Raw genomic sequence first — 20,791 nt, forward strand, 5'->3', positions numbered from 1 at the left:
CAAAACACAACACTCAATCTTCTTCCTCTCCAAAGCAAACTGGCTCTTCTGTGTTACACTGGCTGCAGAGCCTACATCTTTTTCAGTGAGGAGGAAGGAGCCTACATTTAGAAGTACAACTAGCAACATGTTTCATCAATCTCAATATGAACAAAGCACAGTTCCTCCCATTTCATAAGGAGCACACTGGTTTGTATGACCCACACATTAGAAGGGGACAAATAAAAACAGTTTCTCAAAGACAAGATGTTACAAGAGGGATTGCTGAGCTCAGTTCCCACCTTGAGGAGCTGACAGTGCCTCACCTTGAGGTCCGTACTGCCCACCCTGGGGTCCATAGCTTCCCATGGAGTTCTGCTGGTATGGCCCCATTCCAGCATGCATCTGTCCTCCAGAGGACTGACGGGGAGATAAGGCTGAGCCAGGCTGGGGTGAGCTGTACTGGGGCATCTGAGGATTCCTCTGCATGTAACCTGGGCAGCAGTGAGGGTAGGAGACAATCATTAGTGTGAAGTATCCAGGGGTGCCACTGGACACACATGTCCTGAGGTAACAGAGACCCACTAACAAAATCCTTTGAGCAACAGCCTGGACACATTTTACACTGGTTGCTATTAGGGAGCCAGTGTAATCTGTGAAGATAACAGATCCAATTTCCTGCTTTAACCAGAAAAAAAACCCTTAGTGTCACAGGAGCAGACAGGACAACTGCAAATCCTAAGGGCTTGCTGTTGGGTTTTGTCTGCTTGTTTTCTCAGGGTGACAACTATATACCTTCAGCCATACGAGGTGGAATTTTACATGCATTTCCCCCCATACTAACCCTATTCTCTTAGGGCAAAAGGCACAAAATGTTTTTGTGAGCACCCTTCATTTTGAAGCTTAGGGTCATTGACATTGACCAAGCAACATCCACAGAAAAGAGTGTGAAGAGCCAGAAAAAACATCTCACAAGCCAGAGTATGAGCTTGGAGAGGCCAAACAACCAGCAACAGCTGAATTTACAGCAAAAAATGCTTAAACACTTGCAGCTTATAAACCCAGGGCATCTTCTAAATGCTGCCTCACCACAGAATCCATGTCATCAGGCCAGGTAATTCTTAGTTACACATCTAATTTGATTACAGTTAGATCTCTTAACTCGTACCTCGGTCTTGGGCTATGCTTGACTGGTTCATGGAAGGATGCATGATACTGTCCGACTGGCCACTGGGCGGTCGGGGTGGCATCTGATTGCCTACACCACAAAAAGGAGAGTGGTTCATCACAAACCCTGCACACCACAAAAGCCAGGATGCAAGAGCAAACACCAGAACTACAAACAACTTCAGGAGGAGGCTGTGCTGGCCACAGTGAAGGGAAAGCAGAGCAAAACCAGGCCCATTAACCCAGCAAAAGGACACTGCTGGTTTACCATCCATCCCACCCGCTTTATTATATCCTTTCAAACTTACAGACATTTAAAGCAAACAAAGGAGCTCACAGGACCTCAATAACCACACAGTACTGACACTGGCCAATTCCTCCTCACTGACCACTTGAATTCACTCTCACCAGAAGATCAACACGTGCCAAGCAGTGTTACCTGGTACTGCAGCAGGTGAAAGTGGACCAGAGCGGGACTGAGCAACACTAGCTGGAGAGCCAACTGGGGATGGGGAGGGTCCTCTGATGCCTGGCAGGTGAGGAGAGGTATGTGGAGAGAAAGGAGACTGAGCTGGGTTACTCTGCTCTCCTTGACTGCTGGAAATCCCTGATGTGCTTACTCCAGGACTCAGGGCTCCTTCTGTACCCATGGGTAGATCATCTATTGAACCAGACAGGTCCTGCAATACACAGAGAAACACATCAGGCAAAAATAAAGAGACATGGGACTGTTCTCTCACCTACCACTAAGAAAGAGTGTATTTCTCCCTTAGGCATACTACAAATAGAAATCAATGAACTCTGTTCATGTTATTGTCAGTAAGGAAAGCTGCTGCAGACTGTGGTAACTGCCAAATGTGTCTTATCCTGCTGCCTAGCTCTGAATCCAAGAGTTCCCTTGCTGGTGTGCTGAGTGTTTGTTGATGGGCTAAACGACTTGCTAATTCTCCTTCTTGCTTCTTTTAATTCAGTTTAGAGGCAAGAAATGAAAGAATGGCATCAGCAATCCACGTGAAACTGCAAATGCAGGGAACAGTCCATGTGATCACAGCTTGGAAGAGAAACATGGCTCAGCCCCTGAACGACAGAAAACTCCTGCCTTGCCATAATTAATTCATAAACCTCTTATGAGCTGGGAAACTACTCACTGGAGATGGATAAAACCAAACTAAACAGAGATTTAAAAGAAAACCATAAAATACTCTTCAGGGTTCCCACTTCCCTTTCTTCTGAGATAGCAGAAATTAGCAGTTACGTTATCAGCTGCTAAAGTTCAGCTTTTCTTGAAGGCAAGGCTAGAAAACACCCTTCCTACTGCATGTATCCACCCTGGAGAAGAAAAGCACAGAAAGCCTAAGGAAGTTGAAACTCCAGTTGCCACAGTAGCGACTGCAAAGCGATGGCACCAGAAGTCAGCTGGCTAGTGTGGAAAATGGGGATGCATCCAAGAAGGTGATGTGCAGATCCAACACACACAGTTGTACAAGCTGTTTGATAATACAGTGCATCCAGCTTGGCCTGGAGGAAAGGAGTAACAGTCCAAGACAGAGTAAGTGGTGGCGCATCTGAACAAAAAGCTGGGAATTACAACTATTCCAGTGATTAGAGAAAATCCCTGCTAGGGATTCAAAGGATCACAGCAAGTGAAGACCAAAGCTTACCAGGACTTCACCGATCCTTTGCAAGTCTTTCAGAGCAATCAGAAGCATTCAGGACTGAGCCCTCAGGGCATTTCAGCTCAACTCCCTCAGCACAGAACTCAGCTGACCAGCCTGAACAAAGCCAACCTCATCTAAAACACCATGTAGAAAGGCCAACTGATACATAACCTGGACATCCTGGTCTCATTTGTGCTGACTAGATGAGGTCTGGTTTAACAGCAGTTTGGGTAACATGTTCCCAACCCTGTGCAGTGTGGAAGGACCACAGACACAAGATACTGCAAACTTCTCAGCCTTGAGAAGCAAGAGGCTTATCCTTCCATGGTGACGTGGGAAGAGGCTCTGACAGCACATCCCATCAGCTAAGCTGGAGAACAGCACGTTACCATGTCCTAGGAAGTGGAAAACTGAGGTTACAGAGGAATAAAGAACCTTCCATCGGGGAGATATCCAACAACCTCATCACACTTGTTGGACAGACAGTGATGTTCAGGCCAAAGGGGAGAGCAGGGCATCAGCTGCACTGCATTCAGCTGCCTGCTGCACAGGGCAATCTTGCCTGTTTTAACAGTGGAATTTGATCAAAACGCTTCAACCAAATGCTGGCAAATGGTGCATTTGAGCTGCAAACACCAGTCACTTGGTGGGATGCTTAGTGCATAGCATGTCCTCCCTCCCCTTGCATTACTGCTCCTCTTTGAGATCGCTTCCTGCACAAGTCTCAGAGGTCTATTTGCTTACTGCTGAAGTATTTTCTTCCTGAGGAAAGAAAAGCTTTGTTTTATTTCCAATGAAAGCCAAAAAAACTGCAGAAAAAGCCTAAAAATAGTGTCGAAGACCTCTTGCAATTTTCACTACCTTCCTCCTGTAACATCAACAGCACTGCTCCTTTATGCAGCTACTTAGATTTTTCCCATGGGCAACTGTGACAAACCCCACATTCCAACTGCAGAAACCATCTGAAGTGGGAGCTGAAGAGAGACCATTGCCAACATCTTCCATTAAAAAGCATCAACCAGCACCATCAACGAAAAACCACTCCTCTCCCTGACACTCACAGCATCTACCCTCAGCCACTGGTGTAAGACACACACCTAGGTCCCTATCTAAGGCAATGAAGGGTCCAGAATGTCCAGGAGCCAAACTGAGTCCAACCTAACCTTGGATGGATTTCCCTTCAATAGTTACTATGAAGAAAATTAACCCTATCCCAGGACAACACATTAAGGTACTTTCAGTCTTAATCATCAAATGCATCCAAATACTGTTTTCATCACCACCAAAATGAAGGTGGAGGCCAAACCTCTTTGCAGCAGCTTTAAAATCCCTACCACCATGAACTTACATGGATACAGCATTTCAGAGCAGTTAAACCTTCACACAGAGGGGCAGAGGCTGTAGCTGCTTAAATGAGACTTTTAGGCTCAGAGGAAAAACCACATTAGAAATGTACACCTGAGACAAACGACTGGTGTGAGAGGACAGACACAGAGCAAGTGTGCAAGGTGCAATGTGGAAGTTTCCCTCTATCAGGAATGTCAGGGACAAGCATCTCCTAAAGGCAAAGGGTTTGCCTCCAGGATCTGAGCAGGTCACTGCCTGCTGCATGGTGTGAGCAATATTCCTACAGGAACTGGCCAGACCAAGAGGATATGACTTGGCAATGCCAGGCAGGAAAGTATCTGCAAGACGTAAAATGAGGCAATGTTAAAACCTGCTTGAAATTTACCCCCTGAGTAACTAGGTAACAACCTTCCAAGTTGATGTCTTCAACCTTGCATCAAAGCTTAACCCAAGTACTGCAAGTCATTTAAAACCAAAATCAAAGCAGGTTAATACAGGGTTGCTGCAGACATGGGAGTGGAGGCCCCCCTGCATTGCTAGCATACCACCACGGACCTCACATAGAGGAAAAGCAGGCCTTTAGCTACAAGGCTATGGGTCAGCCTCTCAGATCATCGGTTTAAGTAAGTTCCCAGTGAATTACACATCAACCTCTCTTGGCTGTTAGGCCACGAATTGAAACAGGGCCATAAAAATCAACTCACTCATAAAGCAACTTTCACCTCTAAAGATGTGAGAGCTTCAGGAGCTCCAGCAATGAAGTGATTCCCCACTGCCAGCACAGCAGCATCTGATGAGGGTGTGATTCAGAGGACCAGGTTTCTCAGAAGAGACACTTGTGCAAGGGGAAGCTGAGGAGCAGGGCCCGGAATGCCCAAGCACGAGCAGCTCATCAGGAAGGAGCAGTTTCCCACCTCGCAGGTTATTTCCTCAGGATGCCAGCCAAAGGCAAGAGAGCTGCGTTGGGGTTTTCAACTGCACCTAAAGGACACCCTTCAGCTGAGATCCCATTTACTCAAGTGCACCACAAACAAGGGGGGAAAGAAACCATTCCCCAGGCTGTTTTAAGGAGAGCTGCAGCAGAGAAGCCTTCAAACCTCCTCCTGAAGGAATAATAGAGACCTGCTGCTGTCAGGGGGGTCTGGATCAAGCCCAAGAGGAGAGGGCCAGCGAGGTTTTATTTGCCTCCCACAGCGCATCAGGAGGAGACAGCAGCAGCAGGAGAAGGGCTTCTCCTCTTCCCTCCTCCCCGAGCACAGCCAATCGAGCCGAGCCAGGAGGTGAAGCTCCCCAGCAGTAACTGTGCCAACTTGAAGGAAACGTCAGGGTCTGGAGAATTTCCTCACGTGTTTCCAATGTGTTTTTTATGCGTTTTATTGCTCATCTGCCATGCAGATCAAAAACGCTGGAGGGGTTCCAACTATTTCACACAGAATCTCACACTCCAGGCTGGCTGCAGCCCCAAAGCCTGAGTTTCTTCACTTGAAATACTGCCCAGTGTTATTTTGGGATGTGACCTGATAGCGGAAGCCCACGGGGACCCTGGAACGATAACTGTTCCAGCTGCGATTGGTTGCCCAACCCTCACGGATGCCAGCATGGGTTTGTCAGTACTGCTGACAAACAAGGACTCAGCAGCTAACACCTTCTTTTCACACCACAACAAAACCATGCCTGAAATCACACAATCTGGTACCCAAAGGAGGGGGCAAGGGAGCTCATCTATCTCAGGGAAAGGGTTGCAAGCCCTGGCATGACCAACACAAGGGAGCTGGTTAGTGCGCGCTGGAAACAGCAAGGCTTCTTCTCGATGAAAAGAGGAACCACCATTTCACTATCTGATACAAGCTCATTTGTTAAACAAACACAGAGATGAAACAACAAGAAAATACTTAAGATCAAGGCAACAAAACCCCAGAGGAGGAGAGATTGAAGGCTCCATTCCGGCCCATCCCACTGATGTGGAAGAGCAGGAAGACTGACCAGAAAGCAAATTGATCTCCTCACTGGGGACTGAAGCCTCCCTCTACTGCTCCCCTGCCCATCCCCACCCTGAGTGCATATGGAAAGTGTGGGGGAAGAGGGAAGGAGTGCAGACAGGCTGGGATGGTTGTAGGCACTATCAGATCACTAGATAGCACTCAAGGAAATTATGATCTGGAGACGAGCATGTGGTGCAGCTTGCAAATTCTCTAAGGCCAGTTGCTTCCATAAAGATGCTTACAAGCAAGACAAGAGAACAATGACTAAATTTATTCCCCAATTCTTTCTGAAAGGGAAAAGCCTCTTCACTGCTTCTGACCAATTGAAATCCCCACTTTCTCTTACAAATTCTTTTCCCCTCAGTTCTTTTCCACTCATTCAAGAACCATCAACACTTAAAAATCACAAGCTTGTCCTTTCTTTCCCCTTTATTTCCACACCCAAAATACTTCATCCCTCTCTATCACAAGAATTACACAGCTGACTGGCAAGCCAGGATCTCCCTGCTATTTCGGGAAGATGGATAGACTCCTCCTTCTACCCTGCAGACAACTCAATCTTGCATCCTGTGCTTCACAAAGCACACTATCTCACAACACAAAGCAGCCTGGAGACCCCACCATGCTCCAGTTACACCAGACTCACAGGAAACACCTTGCAAAGCTGACTTGAGATTTCCACAGATGCGATGGAAGGGTCTGGAGGGGGCTCTGCAGCCATTCTTCCTACCCACTGCATGTCTCATCCACATTGCTGCCCCAGCAGAAACCAGAAGCTGGAGCTGGGGACCACAAGTTCAGCTGCAGTAGAAATCCAGTTAATGCTCTTCATCTAGAGACAGGTATAAGCTGCTGTCTCCAAAGTTCTTCTTGCTGACAAACCAAAGAGAATGGAGGCATGCTGGAAAAGGCCCACACTCCTGCAAGCCCTCCAGCATCACCAGCTCAGTGTCAGCTGCCATGCTCTAGAATCCTGACTACATCCATCAGCACAGATCACCACAAACAGGAAACCCATTGAGCACCAGCTCTCGGCTCCCTGAACCCCCTGGGTGGGAATGCAACCACTTACCCTCACCATGAAAGTGAACTGTTCCAAAGGCAAAGAACACCTCCAAGCCCTGTCCTATCCCAAAAATACACAACCTGTTAAAGGGAAGACCACCACTCGCCTCGCTCTGCTGCTCTACCATCAAGGATTGTCCATCTTTAGATCACCAAAAGCACCTTCTAGATGATCATCATTCTTGGTGTGCAGATGGGCTGCATAAGAGACAAAGGGGATGAAGAAGGAATCTTGCAAGATGTCTCTCCAATAAAACCTCTCACTGCTCCTAGAAGAACACTGCTGGAATTGACAGTGAAGTGGAAGATGCTGTTTGTTAATGTCCTGTTCCCTGTTAGACTTTGGGAAGAGTGGGGTAGAAACCAAAATGACACCTTCTGAAGCTGCTTTTTTACCTGTTAATGATTTTGTGTGTTCACACGTGTGGGAAGCATGTTCATACACATGCTCCAGCTACCTGAGATGACGGAAGACTAATCCAACATAACCAAAGCCTAGCAATACAAGCTATGCAATGAAATCACTGGGTTTGGCCCCTCAGATACATCACTGGAAGCTCAACCTCTGCTCTTAGCAAGGATCACATGGAAGCAATCAAAAACTGTAGACAGTTGTCAGGTTCTGTGGCAAACTCGGTTGGAACCAAAGATCCCGGTTACAAAAGTAAGCATGCAATGGGATCTTTGAGCTCTTTTAAATGCCACTTCTCACCCAAGCAGTCCTTAGGTAAAGGAAGTAAGTGCTAGACTTCTACTACTTCAAGGAAGAAACCACCTGCCCACTAAAACAAACACCAAGAAGGCAACACGATCAAGGCTTCAGCATCTGCTACATTGAGCCCATATCCCCTTCCCTTAGGAGAGGCTTAAGCTCTTCTCAGGCATCAGTGCTGACAATTACAAACCTAAGATGGGGACCAGAACACGCAGGAGAGATTCGTTCAGTTTCCTTGCTAAAGAAGAAGCTGAAAAGCTCATTCTTCCAGGCTGGCTTTAGATGAACTGGTAGAAGCTGCTGGCTGTAGCTGCACTGCAGGGAAAAGAGCATTCGGCAGGGAGGCTGTCAGGAGGAGGGGCTCAGAGGCACACCACAAACTGTACTCTCATTGCACAAAACCAGCTGCTGTTCTAACCCGGCTCAGGAAAGCCAGGTGAGCCTGGTTGTCTGGCAGAAAGCAGGGACAAAACCAGAAGGGGAGGATGTCAGACACAGGAAGTGCTGCTGCCTTTACTACATTCCTGCAACGGGAGCCCTTGCAGAACAGCCAGTGCTGCTACTGCAGCAGCCATTGATTTCGCAGAGGTCGATACTCCACTCCCACAGATCTACTCGGCAGGAGCTTTAATCACATCTACTGCTCCTACCCTGTGCCCCCCTCCTTTGCTTCCCCTCCAAACAGCATTAAATGAAACGAGGGACACACACATGTCAAAGGGGCTTTCCTCCCCCTCCAAACACCCAGCACACTAACAACAGCCTTATTCTCAGTCTTTGGAGAGCTTCAAAAGCTGTAGTTGCAGCACAAAGTATAGAAGAAGCAACGTGATTCATCCACAAAACAAGATGTCGCTGAAGGGAAAACTTACCCTGTGGAAGGCCAGCATTCCCATTCCGGTGCTGAGCCCTTACCCTGGGAAATGCAGCAGCAAAACTCTCCAGAAGTGTTTCCAATTTAACCCTTTGAAAACTGCTCAGCTTCTATAAAGCACTGCCAGGTCTATCTAGACACTGATGCACCAGGAACTGTTCAAAGCAGCAGTGGTAAATGCTCGAGTTCTGATTGACACAGCAGTGTCACTTCAGCTAACACAGAAGTTGCCACAGCAACTTTGCCGCACAAAGGATAAAACCTCGAGCTTCAACATTGAACAACAACCCTAGAACAAGCTGCAGGAAAGAATCCCAGCCTGGTTTGGGCTGAAGGGACCTTAAAGCTCATCCAGCTTCAGCCAGGGACCCCTTCCACTGGAGCAGCTGCTCCAAGCCCCTGTGTCCAACCTGGCCTTGGGCACTGCCAGGGATAGGGCAGCCCCAGCTTCTCTGGGCACCCTGTGCCAGCGCCTCAGCACCCTCATAAGCATGGAAAGAAGCACAGAGGGCCCCAAGCACAATGAGCAGCAGCAGATGCTCTCAGCAACACTGACAGTGTTGGGGATGCAGGGGGAGTGAGACCTACAAGTCAATCCTATGAACAAAAAAGGCTGAGAAAGCTGTGTGGGTCTCAGATGACAAACTCCAACCCTTTTATTTAAAGAGCTTTTGCTTTTCTCGCAGAGGTTTTTAAGTATTCTCCTTCAGTGTGAAGACAAACCCCAGATCACATAAAACGCTAAATCACATCAGATGCAGGAAGCTACCCTCCTATTGCCAGCCATAAGGATATTCCAATTCTCCAGCAGTGCTTCCTCTGGAAGGCGCTTTCCAGTCTCCGATGTGTTCAATTTAGACTCCAAAGCATTTAGTCATCTCAGCATGTGATTATGCCACCATGCCAACCACACGAGTTAGGGTGGGCAAAGAAATGCAGCAAAGGCAGGAGTCTGAAATTATTCAAATATTAAAAAGGCTCCTTCTTCAGGTCGATATTTTGCATTTTATGACCACTCAGCTTTTATTATTCGGAACAATTGCAAGTGTCAGAATCAATTGCTAAAAAAGCAGAAGGAAGGAAGATTTTAGGAGAGATTTCTAAGGTATCAGGTATTTGCAAGCCTGATGCATCCGGCTTGTCCTCTCACCGCAAGAAGCTGCTCAAGAGACAGCTCCCAGAGTTCATTGTTACTCTGAGGAGGCAGTGATGGAGGGACACAAGGGGCTACATGAGCCCCTGGACGCAGCCACTTCCAGCCCCATGCCTGCCTGCAATAGCAGACCTGAGCCCAGGTACCACTGGCCTGGATGGGACAGAGAGACTGGAGACACATTTGGAAAGAATCACAGGAATTCTGCTCTTGGCCTGGCTCAGAGCAGCGAGCGTGCATGGAAGAGGTAACATAACCATGGAAACCTGGCCCAGGCCAGACGCTGACGTACGCCCGGTGCTACCCTGGGGTCAGGGTGCCAGAGCTCTCCATTCCTAGAGATGTCGCTTCTTGGCACTTCAGGAAATTCATTTTCTCTTCCTTAACAGAGGATTCCATTTCCCTGGGTAAGGCCTAATTCAAAACTAAAACCCAAATGCACAACTCCGCCTCCATGTTCCAGACCTCATTTTAAATCACAGCGCAGCGCCAACCCTGCCCCCAGGAGGGGTGGGCACAAGCCCATCTGAGCAGTATGGCTGCAGAAAGGGAGCAGGGCAGACCAAGCCCTTGGCCCCTGCCATGCCCCACATTCAAGCACCATGTGGAAACAGTTCTCTCCATGGCATTTATGATGCGCACGTCTCCAAGACGAGTCAATCCAGCATGCCAGAAGGACATGAACAGGAGAATGATTCCTGTAAACTGAAAGCTCAGGTGTGGCAGGGTTTGAAACACGTGCAGAGCTATCAGGTAGACTTAAACACCTTCATTTATCCCATGCAGCAGAGGAAGGTCACACCAACAGGGACCCTCCCTCTGCTGCATGGTGCAAGATCTCCGGCAGGGTTAAGTTCTGGTGCAAAGGGATGAGGATGTCCAAGGTCAGACTCACAAGAGGCTTCCGCACATTTTAAAGGGTCTGCAGTAACACCAAATCAGCAGCACAAAGGAAGTGAAAACCTCCTTTCCCTGACCTACAACAAGAAGCTCATGGAGGGGTCACCCCGCACAACGCACACCTCAGCAGTCACGGTGCAAGGAGCAGCCCTGTATGCTGAGGCTGCAGCAGCGCAGGGGATGCCTGCGACAGAGCCCAGGCTATTGTTCAGGCCCCAAGACCAGAACTGGTCATCCTACAGCAATTTCCTATTTAAACACTGACCCGCCTAGTCACTCCTGCTGGGTTTAGAAGAACAAGACACCGTCCTCTGCCGAGCGAGCTGCGAGCTGTCCCTGCCGCCTGCCTCCGCACCGAGCTCGTCTCCTCTCTCAGTTGGGTCCGTAACTGAAATCGCTCCTGAGGAAACGAAAGGCTGGGGGTTAGGGGGAATCTGTGCGAGGCGTGCAGGCAGGAAGCAGAGCTGAGCTGCTCTCGACCAGAATAGAAACAGGAAACGAGCCCGGCATCGAGCATAGCACAACCCACTGCCAGCGCAGGCGAAGCTGCATCAGCAGCTCTGGGAAGCAGCAGCTCTAAAGGGACGTTTGTTGGCTGTGAAGGTGGAGGGCTCCACGCAGCCCAGAGCCTGGGTGATGCAGCACGGGATGGGGAGGTTCCTCCTGAGCACTGGGGTCAGATTAGCTCAGTTCCAAGCTGGAGGAAGACGGGTGGGAGGAGAGAGAATTGCCACATGGACAAATAGCTTGGCAACACTGAGAAGCAGGTCAGAGGAGTGAAACATGTCCCTTGGGTGCCTGGAAGATGAGGGTAGCTCTGGAGGCAGCGCTCCACGCTCTCCACTGTTAGCAAAATAAAAGGGTTTCTTAATAATGGCATCACCTTCTTACAACACCCCACAGAAACGGTGCCACACTCACACACCGAGAAGCATTGGTCAGGAAAAAGACCCCTTTCAACTCCCTGAATCATCATAACTCAGGACAGAAACCTTCCTATCAGCATAAACTGGAATGCACAGAGCTCTCTCGTACCAGTGTTTCAGGTATTGTGCTCCTCGGGGCAAGCCTCCAGGTCCTCCTGTGTTTATCTGCACATCCAACTGTAATGCCCAAGCACCACAGCATGCAACTATCCTGCTTTGAAATGCACACACCACTAATCCCTCTCTTAAGGCAGGCAATAAGACAAGCTCAAAAGGCTAAATACAAACCGAAGCAGGAAGTCCAGTACGTAAAAAGAGCATGAAGTGACCAGCAGATCCATCTAGAAAAGGTTCTTTTCCCCTCAAAAAATGGACAAAATGATTAATTTTAAGCCCAAAGAGTTCATTTCTTGGGCTGCACCTTCCTTCCCATCCACAGCAGCTCTGAGACAGTTTTGTGCTGCATTTCAGCCTGTTGCAGTGATCATTTCCAGGTCAGGGGACGCAGCTGACACAGCTCAACTTTATTCCACTTGAAGCACCTCCAGAGTACAAGCTGAAAGGAACCACTCGGTAAGAACGAAACATCGGAATGGTGCCTCTGTAACAACATCCAGCACCCGTGTTCAGAAACCACTTAAAGGCAAAAAAAGTCCCCTGCAACTGCTGGGGATATTCACTGCAGGGTCTTTCTGCACCAGCCTCAACTCTGCAGCCTCATCCCTCTTCCCTCCCCATGAAACCCAATCCATACTGCAAAGACCCAGGACCAGGATGCACATTCCAGAGTTGAACAGGATCAAGGATTGGTTTCCAGTTGGTTATATTCCTTTCCACCACTGACAAGGCACTGTTCACATCTAAAGTCAGAGATGAACCTAAGTGAGACGCAGCTGAACAAACAAACAGGTCTCCAATAATGCAAAATACAGAGATTAAAACTACTCCCGCTCCACACCAAGATGAAAAGAAGCTGCCCACAATAGGGAAGGGGTTTCTCCCTCAGGCTGTGCAGTACACTGACCCAAACAAAGCAAGGACATTGTGAGGTGGGAGCTCTGAAACCTGCCCCAGGTTGCTTCGTGACATATTCACTGCAACTCAATTGGAGCTCAAACACAACTTTGCTGTTTGAGCTCCAAAACCTTGCCAGTACCTGTCTCCCTCCTGGTTTGGCCACACTTCCCACCCCATGCAGAACCTCTCCTATGGAAACACTGCTGGAAACAATGCCTCTCACAAATGGTTTGGTTTCCACTGATAGGAAAGCTTCATTGAAGAAATCTCAGAAGGTCCAGTGAAAAGCAAATACAAACCAGATACATAACGGTTATCAGATCAGTTTTGCTCTATAAATGGCTTTTAGGGCCAAGCTGGAAGTCCCAACACCACAGATACCAACTTCTGTGGTTGGGAAGGTATAAACAGCCCTGTGTGAAAACCACTGTCTTGATGCTCTACTCCTCCTCCATCTCAAAGCCATCAGAAACTTGCATTCAACTCCTTCAAGGCAGCCCATCAGACAGAGTTCGAGGCAAGACAACAATCTGTTGCATATTCCATAACGAGTCCCAAAATTCCTCACAATGAGCCTAAAACTCCAGAGAACTTTGCAAAAGAACTCATTTGCAATCCAAACCCAAATGGATGTGCCAGCATCCTATGTGCTTCCCCTGTACTTGCTACCAGCACCTTCCATGTCTAAGCAGAAGGCAATTAGTAGCTGGAAATACGTGACTCCTACAGACTCAGAATCCAAGCCTCCAAAGGTAAAAAGACACTGGATAAGCTGGATAGGACTTGCCAGGGAAAATCCTTTGCTAAGAAGAAGGGACCAGGGACTCTCCTGGGAGAAACAGATTTATACTAAGGATTACTATTCCTCTATTCCACCTAGAGACAAAAGGCTACATTTCTCCCATATCCAGTTGCAAGCTAAGTTTACTCTAGCTGCAATCCTGACAGAGATTCCCTAGGGAAGCAGCAAACTCTTCAGAGTTCTTCACCTAGCCTGCTACAGGAAAAGAGTAACAGACAGGACACTCGTGTGGATGCATTCCTCTTCAAACCACATCCATGAGTTCAAGTTAGCAGGAGCATTCACCCTCGAAATACAGCAAGTATCATCTTCAGAAAGAATAACAAATCAGGAAACACTTAAACCAGAACAGCATATACCCCAAGCAGAAATGGGATACCAGACATTCTGCTACTTACAAAGCATTAGAGAAATCAGTAATTTCACTCTTCTGCTGTCAGAAGTCTGAACACAGGGACACCACCAGGAAAAAGTCTGGTTAGTGACACAAAAACCATTGTCAGGAAGGTATCTGAAAGATAATCAATGTGATGGACCTTAACAAAGCCACAGGAGTTGAAGAACGTGACAATGTCACCATCCAGGAGATGATCACACACCGCAATGCTGATAGGATCAGCCAAAGAAATATTCCCCCCTTTATTGCTTACAACCAACATTAATGATGATGTCCAATATTAATGTATAAAGGCACTGGGTACATAAATTCAACACTTCACAAGAGCCTAAAAAGCTGCAACCTCTTTTTCCTGCTGGAGCTGATCCCTGTTTAATTTGAGATGATGCATGGTAGGATTTACCCTCATTCCAAGATGCCCTGTGAGCTATTCCACAGCCCCCACTGAGGCTTGGGAAAGGGCTCTGAACTCCACAAAAAATTAAAAGCCCACAAACTAACTATGCTTCTCTAAGTCATCCATAATGGCAAAACAGGGATCTAGGAATCCTCCTGAGCAGGATAAAACTTTCTAAACCAGACAGACTGAGCAATATAAGGAAGATAAAAAGAAATTGATTGCACCCTTCCAGGTAGCTCTTTTCTTTCTAAGCCTCCCCAGGCCAAACTTCATGCAAGAGATTGATCACTGAAACAAAAGAATTGGCTTCCATACACCTGGGAGGACCTCCCTTTAAAACAGTCCACAGCATCACTGCCTGATGCATTGCCCAGTTGACAGACAGGGATGCTGCTCTTGTCCTACAAGATCCTAACAAGGAGACACATTAGGAAGCACATACAAGAACAAGGGTGAGTTTCTGCAAGGGGTCTCCCTTGTTTAACTTTTGCCTACCAAAAAAAGAGAAGGCCCAAAACCACCCTGGGGCTGGGTAAGCTGAAGGCTGCTTCATTTCTTAAACATGAATTATTTGGCAATACAGCCAGGAGAACAAGCTGACTATTAAAGTCTGTTCAAAACAGAAGCGAGCTTTAGAGCTGGCCAATTCTAAAAGCCAGCCCCATTCTTTGCACCCTTCAGCAGATCTCTGAAGGACCTGATGAGGAATTGGTGGACATTTAATACTTCAAACCTGGACGCAATTCCTTCATGCTTACAGCAGAGATGGCTATCTTTTCTTCAACTGCTTGGGAAAAGGGAACGTTTGAAAGGGGCCAAATACATTTTAACCACAAGGTATAAAACAAACTCCCACTTGGTGCTGAGAAGGAGCCACTTCTGCTAAGCAGAGCAACTAATTCCTATAATCTGAGTCAGAGGGCGCTGATTGGTAGGATTCAGGAAGGCCCCATCAACAATGCCACTGAACAGGACTTCCCACCGTTCCCAGCTACAGCAATTTCTTCAATTACTTCAGTGGCTTCACTTTTCCTACATTCTTTGCCAGGAGATGGGTCACATGGAAGAACTTGTGGAGAGGCAGAGTGGAAAGAAACATGCTATTTAAAAGGATTTTTTTCCCCCAGGCCTCAGAACAAATTAAATCTTTGTAATCAGGGTCCAAAAGGATAAAAAGAAAAGGGGAAAAAAATACAAGGGAAAAGAAAGGAAAAAGAAACAACCCACAACTATTCCCATTAGGTGGTCAGAACTAGAATCACTTTATATTTTGGGTGACAATTTGTACCCACAATCCAAAGAAATTATTTCAAGGGGCTCCCAACAAAGCTGTTCTCATGGCTGAGAGCAAAAATAACTTTGCTGTATACACAGCTCACTCTCCTCACACCGACCAGCTGCAGCTTAGAAACCTGATTTAGCCAGTGGCTAAATAACAAGAAATAAAGCTCACTCACTTCCTACTGCTTCCAAGGAAAGCAACCAGGTAAATCAGAATCAGCAGCTCCAAACTTCACCTCCAAGTCAGAGGCAGAGACCAACGTGTGCAAACTGATCTAAACTTTTAACCCTTTACTTTTCTTGATGAAGTTTGAACCCAAAGTTAAATCTGGTCCAAAAAGCTACAGGAACACTAGGCACCCATCTCATACCCAAGCTCACTCTACATACAGCAAGCAGATTCAGAACGCAAAAGAAGACATAATTTCCCATTTGTGAAGGAAGGAGCTATCTGTGACTGATCTTCCTCACTCCAGGTACTAATAAACTTGCTTTTTCCCCCAGCTGTTCAGTCAGATTGGAGCAAAGAAGCTTAAATCAACAGTATAAGGATCCAATGCCACAGAAAGGGAACCAGGCTTATAACCACCAGCACAACAGTGGGCTGAAGGAAAAAGAACATAACATACAAGTGAGACACTTTTCCCCCGAAGGTCAAGGTTTGCTCTAACAGGTACTTCAGACACTGCAAACAGAAAGCTCCAAAATACAATCTTTTAGCTGGAACACTCAGACCAGAGGATTCAGGGTTAAACTTCACTATCAAATCCATTACTTTTGTAAATTACATTTAATCTCCAGTGGGAAGCCAGAAGCTAATGACTTAGTAAAAAGCACAGGCAGCCTCCATCATTCCCATTTCCATGTGGAATACTACCAGTGCTAATTTATCCTGCCGTGCTTCTGATTGCCCTCACCCCAGTCGCTTCTAGATCAGCTCACCACTCACCGGCAGGCTAGAAGGTCTGGACTGAAGATTCAAGTTCATATCTTCTTGCCCTTTACTGGAAGCCATTGAGGGAGCAGACGATGCCTGGGACCCAAATGAGTCTTGAGATAACTCCTGAAACATCAAGAAACACCAAAACCCCACAAAGGGGAATAAAATAAAGCCTCTGCCAGAATCACTCTGGTAAATTCTCATATAGTGGAAGAATTCTGCACTCTTGGTGACATTTGCCCAAACCAAGAAATCAGACAGCAGAGTTCAAGCAATCATACGCAGGGCTCTGCAGGAGGACAAACACTGCAGCAGACACCTAAAACATGACAACACACCAATTCTCTGGCTTTCCCTTATTACAGATCCTGAAGAACAGGGACTGTCCCAGGTGACTGCTCACTTAGTTTCCTTGCCTTCCAACATCTCACCACAGCTCCAAGTACTTCATTACACAAACAAGGTAAGACAGTGACAATCTTCAACTTCTCTAAAGCTACCTTTGATTCACTGCAATGTTTGCTGAAAGGTCACTGCCAGCTTCTCACACAACTACTACCAGAGTAAGCCTTGCTGAAAGAAATACAATTTACATCAAGAAACAGCTTCATGATTTAATCTGCAATTCCATACACTTGAGGCTTTAAATCTCCCTCCCTAAAGCCAAGTTTTACGTGTAAGAGCTAACTCTTCCCTCACGATCCACGTGTCACACTGCTTTTTGTGCTACACCAAGTAACTCTGGAGAACACCTGGAGAACTTCCACAGGCCACAAGGTGAAAACTATTACATTATGAAATCCTTTGGACTTGGGTGGCTGATCAGCAGCGTTTACTCAACACTAGTCTTCAAAACTGCAGTATTACCACTGAAACATCTCTCTGTGAGAGATACAGATCTAGACACGACCAAAAAGGCAGCACACCTCTTACTGTAATCATTCCAGCCAGCCTGCTGATGTGTTGTTCAACCCACTTTTAATGCACAAAGGAAAGGATCTGCCCAAGTTAAAAACACTCAGAGAAGGAACCAAAGCAGAGGATGTCCTACCTGAGGAGGAGGGAAGCGTTGCTGGGAGTACGCAGACTGCTGCTGCTGTGGCTGTGACTGAGGGTATGAAGATGACTGCTGAGAAAGAGCTGAGGAAGCCGTCTGCTGAGTTTGTTGCTGCTGCTGGTAGGGCGACTGGGACTGCTGCTGTGAGTAGGGAGGCTGACTCTGTTGATGCTGCTGGGCTGAGGACTGCTGCTGAGGATACGGAGTTGGGGACTGCTGATGGGGCGGCTGGGACTGCTGCTGGGAATACGCAGGCTGCGATGTCTGAAGCTGTGGAGGTTGAGACTGAGGCTGTTGCTGCTGCTGATAAGAAGGCTGAGAGTGAGGGGTCTGGGATGGAGGCTGCTGAGAGTATGGAGGCTGCTGCTGCTGAGGATGAGGGCTTTGCTGGTTGTAATATGGAGTCTGGGTTTGCTGCCCATACGCACTGGGGCCCTGCTGTCCGTAAGGAGGAATCTACAGACAAAAAAGGATAGAGTTATACCAGTTAGGAAGGTATTGTACATACACACACAAAATAAGATTATGCTCAAGAACTAAAACTTCAGAGACCTGTGCAGAACAGCTAACTGGGAGCATACTGGAAATGCCACTGCCTAGTTACTTTCCAGACAACAGCAGAAGCCACTCATGTGACATCATATGTGGCAGTGACAGCATTTTAACAGGCACCCTAACCAACTTTTCAGGGATCCTTATTTGACCACCCTTCAACATTAGTGACATTGAAAGGAAAGACTGCTTGCTCCAGAAAAAGGCAGCCTTTTCAGCAGTCCTGCACACAGTTGAGCAGGAGCCACGACATGAGCCAAAACTGACCTGAAGTCATTTCTTCTGTAAAGAACAGCCATGTCTTTAAGAGAACACAGCAGAAAGAGTATCTTACTCCCCTTGCTATTTCTTTTTCCTTTGTTTCAGTGCCCTGGCATTGCCGCTCCTGGAAGCAAGGATTCCACAGGTCCTTGTACATCAGTCACACCTGGATCCAGGTGTGGTGCAACACATAGCCTGAAGAAACGTCATTTTCCCAAAGCAACTGATTCCAACCTGGCTGAAGTGATCCCTTCAGAAGACGCAGTACTCTGCTGCTCTTCTGCCTGCCCCTGCTGTGAACAGAGCCTACAGAAGCTTGGGTGCTCTACCTGCTGTGCATATGAGATGCTGCCCATTGTACTTTGCGTCCTGCTTTGCATTCCCATAGGATATCTCTGGGGAGTTTGCGGTCCATAGGGCTGTCCTGGATAGCCATGTCCTTGCTGTGGCCCAGCCTGAGGTCCCTGTTGTTGTGTGTACGGGTTGTTTCCTCCATATGGCTGAGGCCTCATCTTCCCCATCTGATCCATTGGGCTCGAAGGCTGCAAAGCAAATCACAACACATGATGCACATCCAGCTACAGGCAGGGATCGTGCACAACTTCCCCAGAAGAAAACTTCACCAGGTTGCTGCAGGGAAGCAGCAGCTCACCTGCCTCTTCCCAGGTGCTAAACCCACAGTCACATTCTGAACTACAGCAGGATTCCTGCTGCCCTTTCAAACCTACAGACACAAAGAACAAGCCCGAGGAGAAGAGGTCATTTTATGCTGATGTATCTCCTGTGGCCAGAGGACAGGAGATAAAGGGGGAAGGATCGTTAAGAAAGATGAATTATCAATGGCAGTGGCTTTTCCCATAGCAGGCAGTAGTTTAATATCCAGATATTCCACAACAAGGCACATTTAGGCTGAAAATGTAAACCTTCACAATAAACGTTGCTTCTTTCACAGGTAACAATGTCTCCCAAAACACTACAGGCTGTTACCTTACACTTACACACTTCAATTCATCCATACTGATGTATTAATATCAGGCAGTACTACTGACATTCACAGCATTGAAGACTGCAGTTCCAGTTCTGCAGATTTCATCTGTACACGTGCTTCATGTTAGCTGCCTTTGCAGAAGAAGGGGTCCTAAATCAGACTTCTTTGGAGGCATGAGAACAGAATTTGTCAGCTTTGAAAGACGGGGCCCTGAGCTTGAGCCCAGACGTGATGAGACAAGTGAATAAATGCAACTTCCCTGGGACTTCCTCGGACTACCCCTGCCTGGAGCCAAGCCATAAGAACAGTCAGTCAAACACCCTCAAAATGCTATCAAACAGTCTTGCTACCTAAGCAGTGCTACTTCCACACTAAAGTTCTGCTGTAGGGACCTCCTAAACGAATCCCAGGCGCAGTCTTTAACCTCCATCACTCAGACTGAATACGAATTGTTCACTGATCTCCCGATGACCTAACTAATACCAATTAGATGTTTTCCACCAGATCACCATGACAATGGGCTCTCTATTACACCATTCCTTCCTGCAACTAGCCCTAGGGTGGTATTTGTACAGATCCACCCTCTCTTGCAGAGATCAGGTGCTTGAGGAGTGGCACAACAGGCCTGCACAAGCACAGAGCCAGCTCCTGCTGGAAACCAGAAAGAATCCTGGAGACCAGCACAGGGTTTCAGCTATGTCTGCAGAATCCACCCTTCCTAGGGGAAAATGCACTTTGTGCAGCATGCTCCACTGGAGAAAACCCTGCCCCACCAGCCAGCACAGCTTGAAGTCCCAACACACAGACCCTGAAAACATTTGTTTGACCAGCTGTCTGCTTTGGCTTCCCTGCCAAAGCAAAGCCACACAGCACCGAGCCCATGCCAAGCCCAAGGAAGCAGGGACACGACGGGGAGTTAATGGCACTCTTGTGGGGCAACAGATCTGGGCCATAGGAGGGAGTTTAGTGGTGATGGCAGGAAAAGCACCCCAGGTTTGGTAAAAGGGGGGAACCCACTCAAGTGAATTCGGGCTCCCTGAGACAAATTTGCATCAATATGGCATAAATCAATTGAGAACCAGGTCCAAGTCCCCTTCTCCATCCCAGTTCAGCATCAGACACCTCAGACTGGTGCCTGCAAAACCAGTGTGTGCCATCCTATGGAAGCTGCCAATGACCACATGCACAGCACCAGTGGGATTCCCTCCCTGAAGGCAGGTTTTAGATGCCGTACCCCGCTCAGCTGTGCTGAATGTTTCCACTTTTGTCCATACTGATACTAAAACAGTTCTGAAAGTCACATTTTGTGGTTTATGTTCAAGATATCAGC

General features: G+C 47.4%; 1 protein-coding gene across 4 annotated transcripts in view; it reads right to left on the reverse strand.

Annotated features, from left to right (window-relative positions):
• ARID1A (AT-rich interaction domain 1A) overlaps nt 1-20,791 on the reverse strand; it is a 59,310-nt gene that overhangs the window by 16,441 nt on the left and 22,078 nt on the right. For 3 of the 4 annotated variants that reach the window (XM_034069164.1, XM_034069162.1, XM_034069161.1), the window contains 7 exons: nt 18,803-19,015; nt 17,655-18,116; nt 16,613-16,726; nt 11,106-11,240; nt 1,586-1,826; nt 1,148-1,237; nt 306-473 (listed from right to left, as the gene is read on the reverse strand). In XM_034069164.1, coding sequence (XP_033925055.1) covers nt 306-473; nt 1,148-1,237; nt 1,586-1,826; nt 11,106-11,240; nt 16,613-16,726; nt 17,655-18,116; nt 18,803-19,015 — 1,423 coding nt within the window. The remainder of the gene's footprint in view (nt 1-305; nt 474-1,147; nt 1,238-1,585; nt 1,827-11,105; nt 11,241-16,612; nt 16,727-17,654; nt 18,117-18,802; nt 19,016-20,791) is intronic. The other variant, XM_034069163.1, reaches the window with a different exon arrangement.

The sequence above is a fragment of the Melopsittacus undulatus genome, chromosome 14, assembly GCF_012275295.1.
Source record: "Melopsittacus undulatus isolate bMelUnd1 chromosome 14, bMelUnd1.mat.Z, whole genome shotgun sequence".
In the NCBI taxonomy this organism is placed as follows: domain Eukaryota; kingdom Metazoa; phylum Chordata; class Aves; order Psittaciformes; family Psittaculidae; genus Melopsittacus; species Melopsittacus undulatus.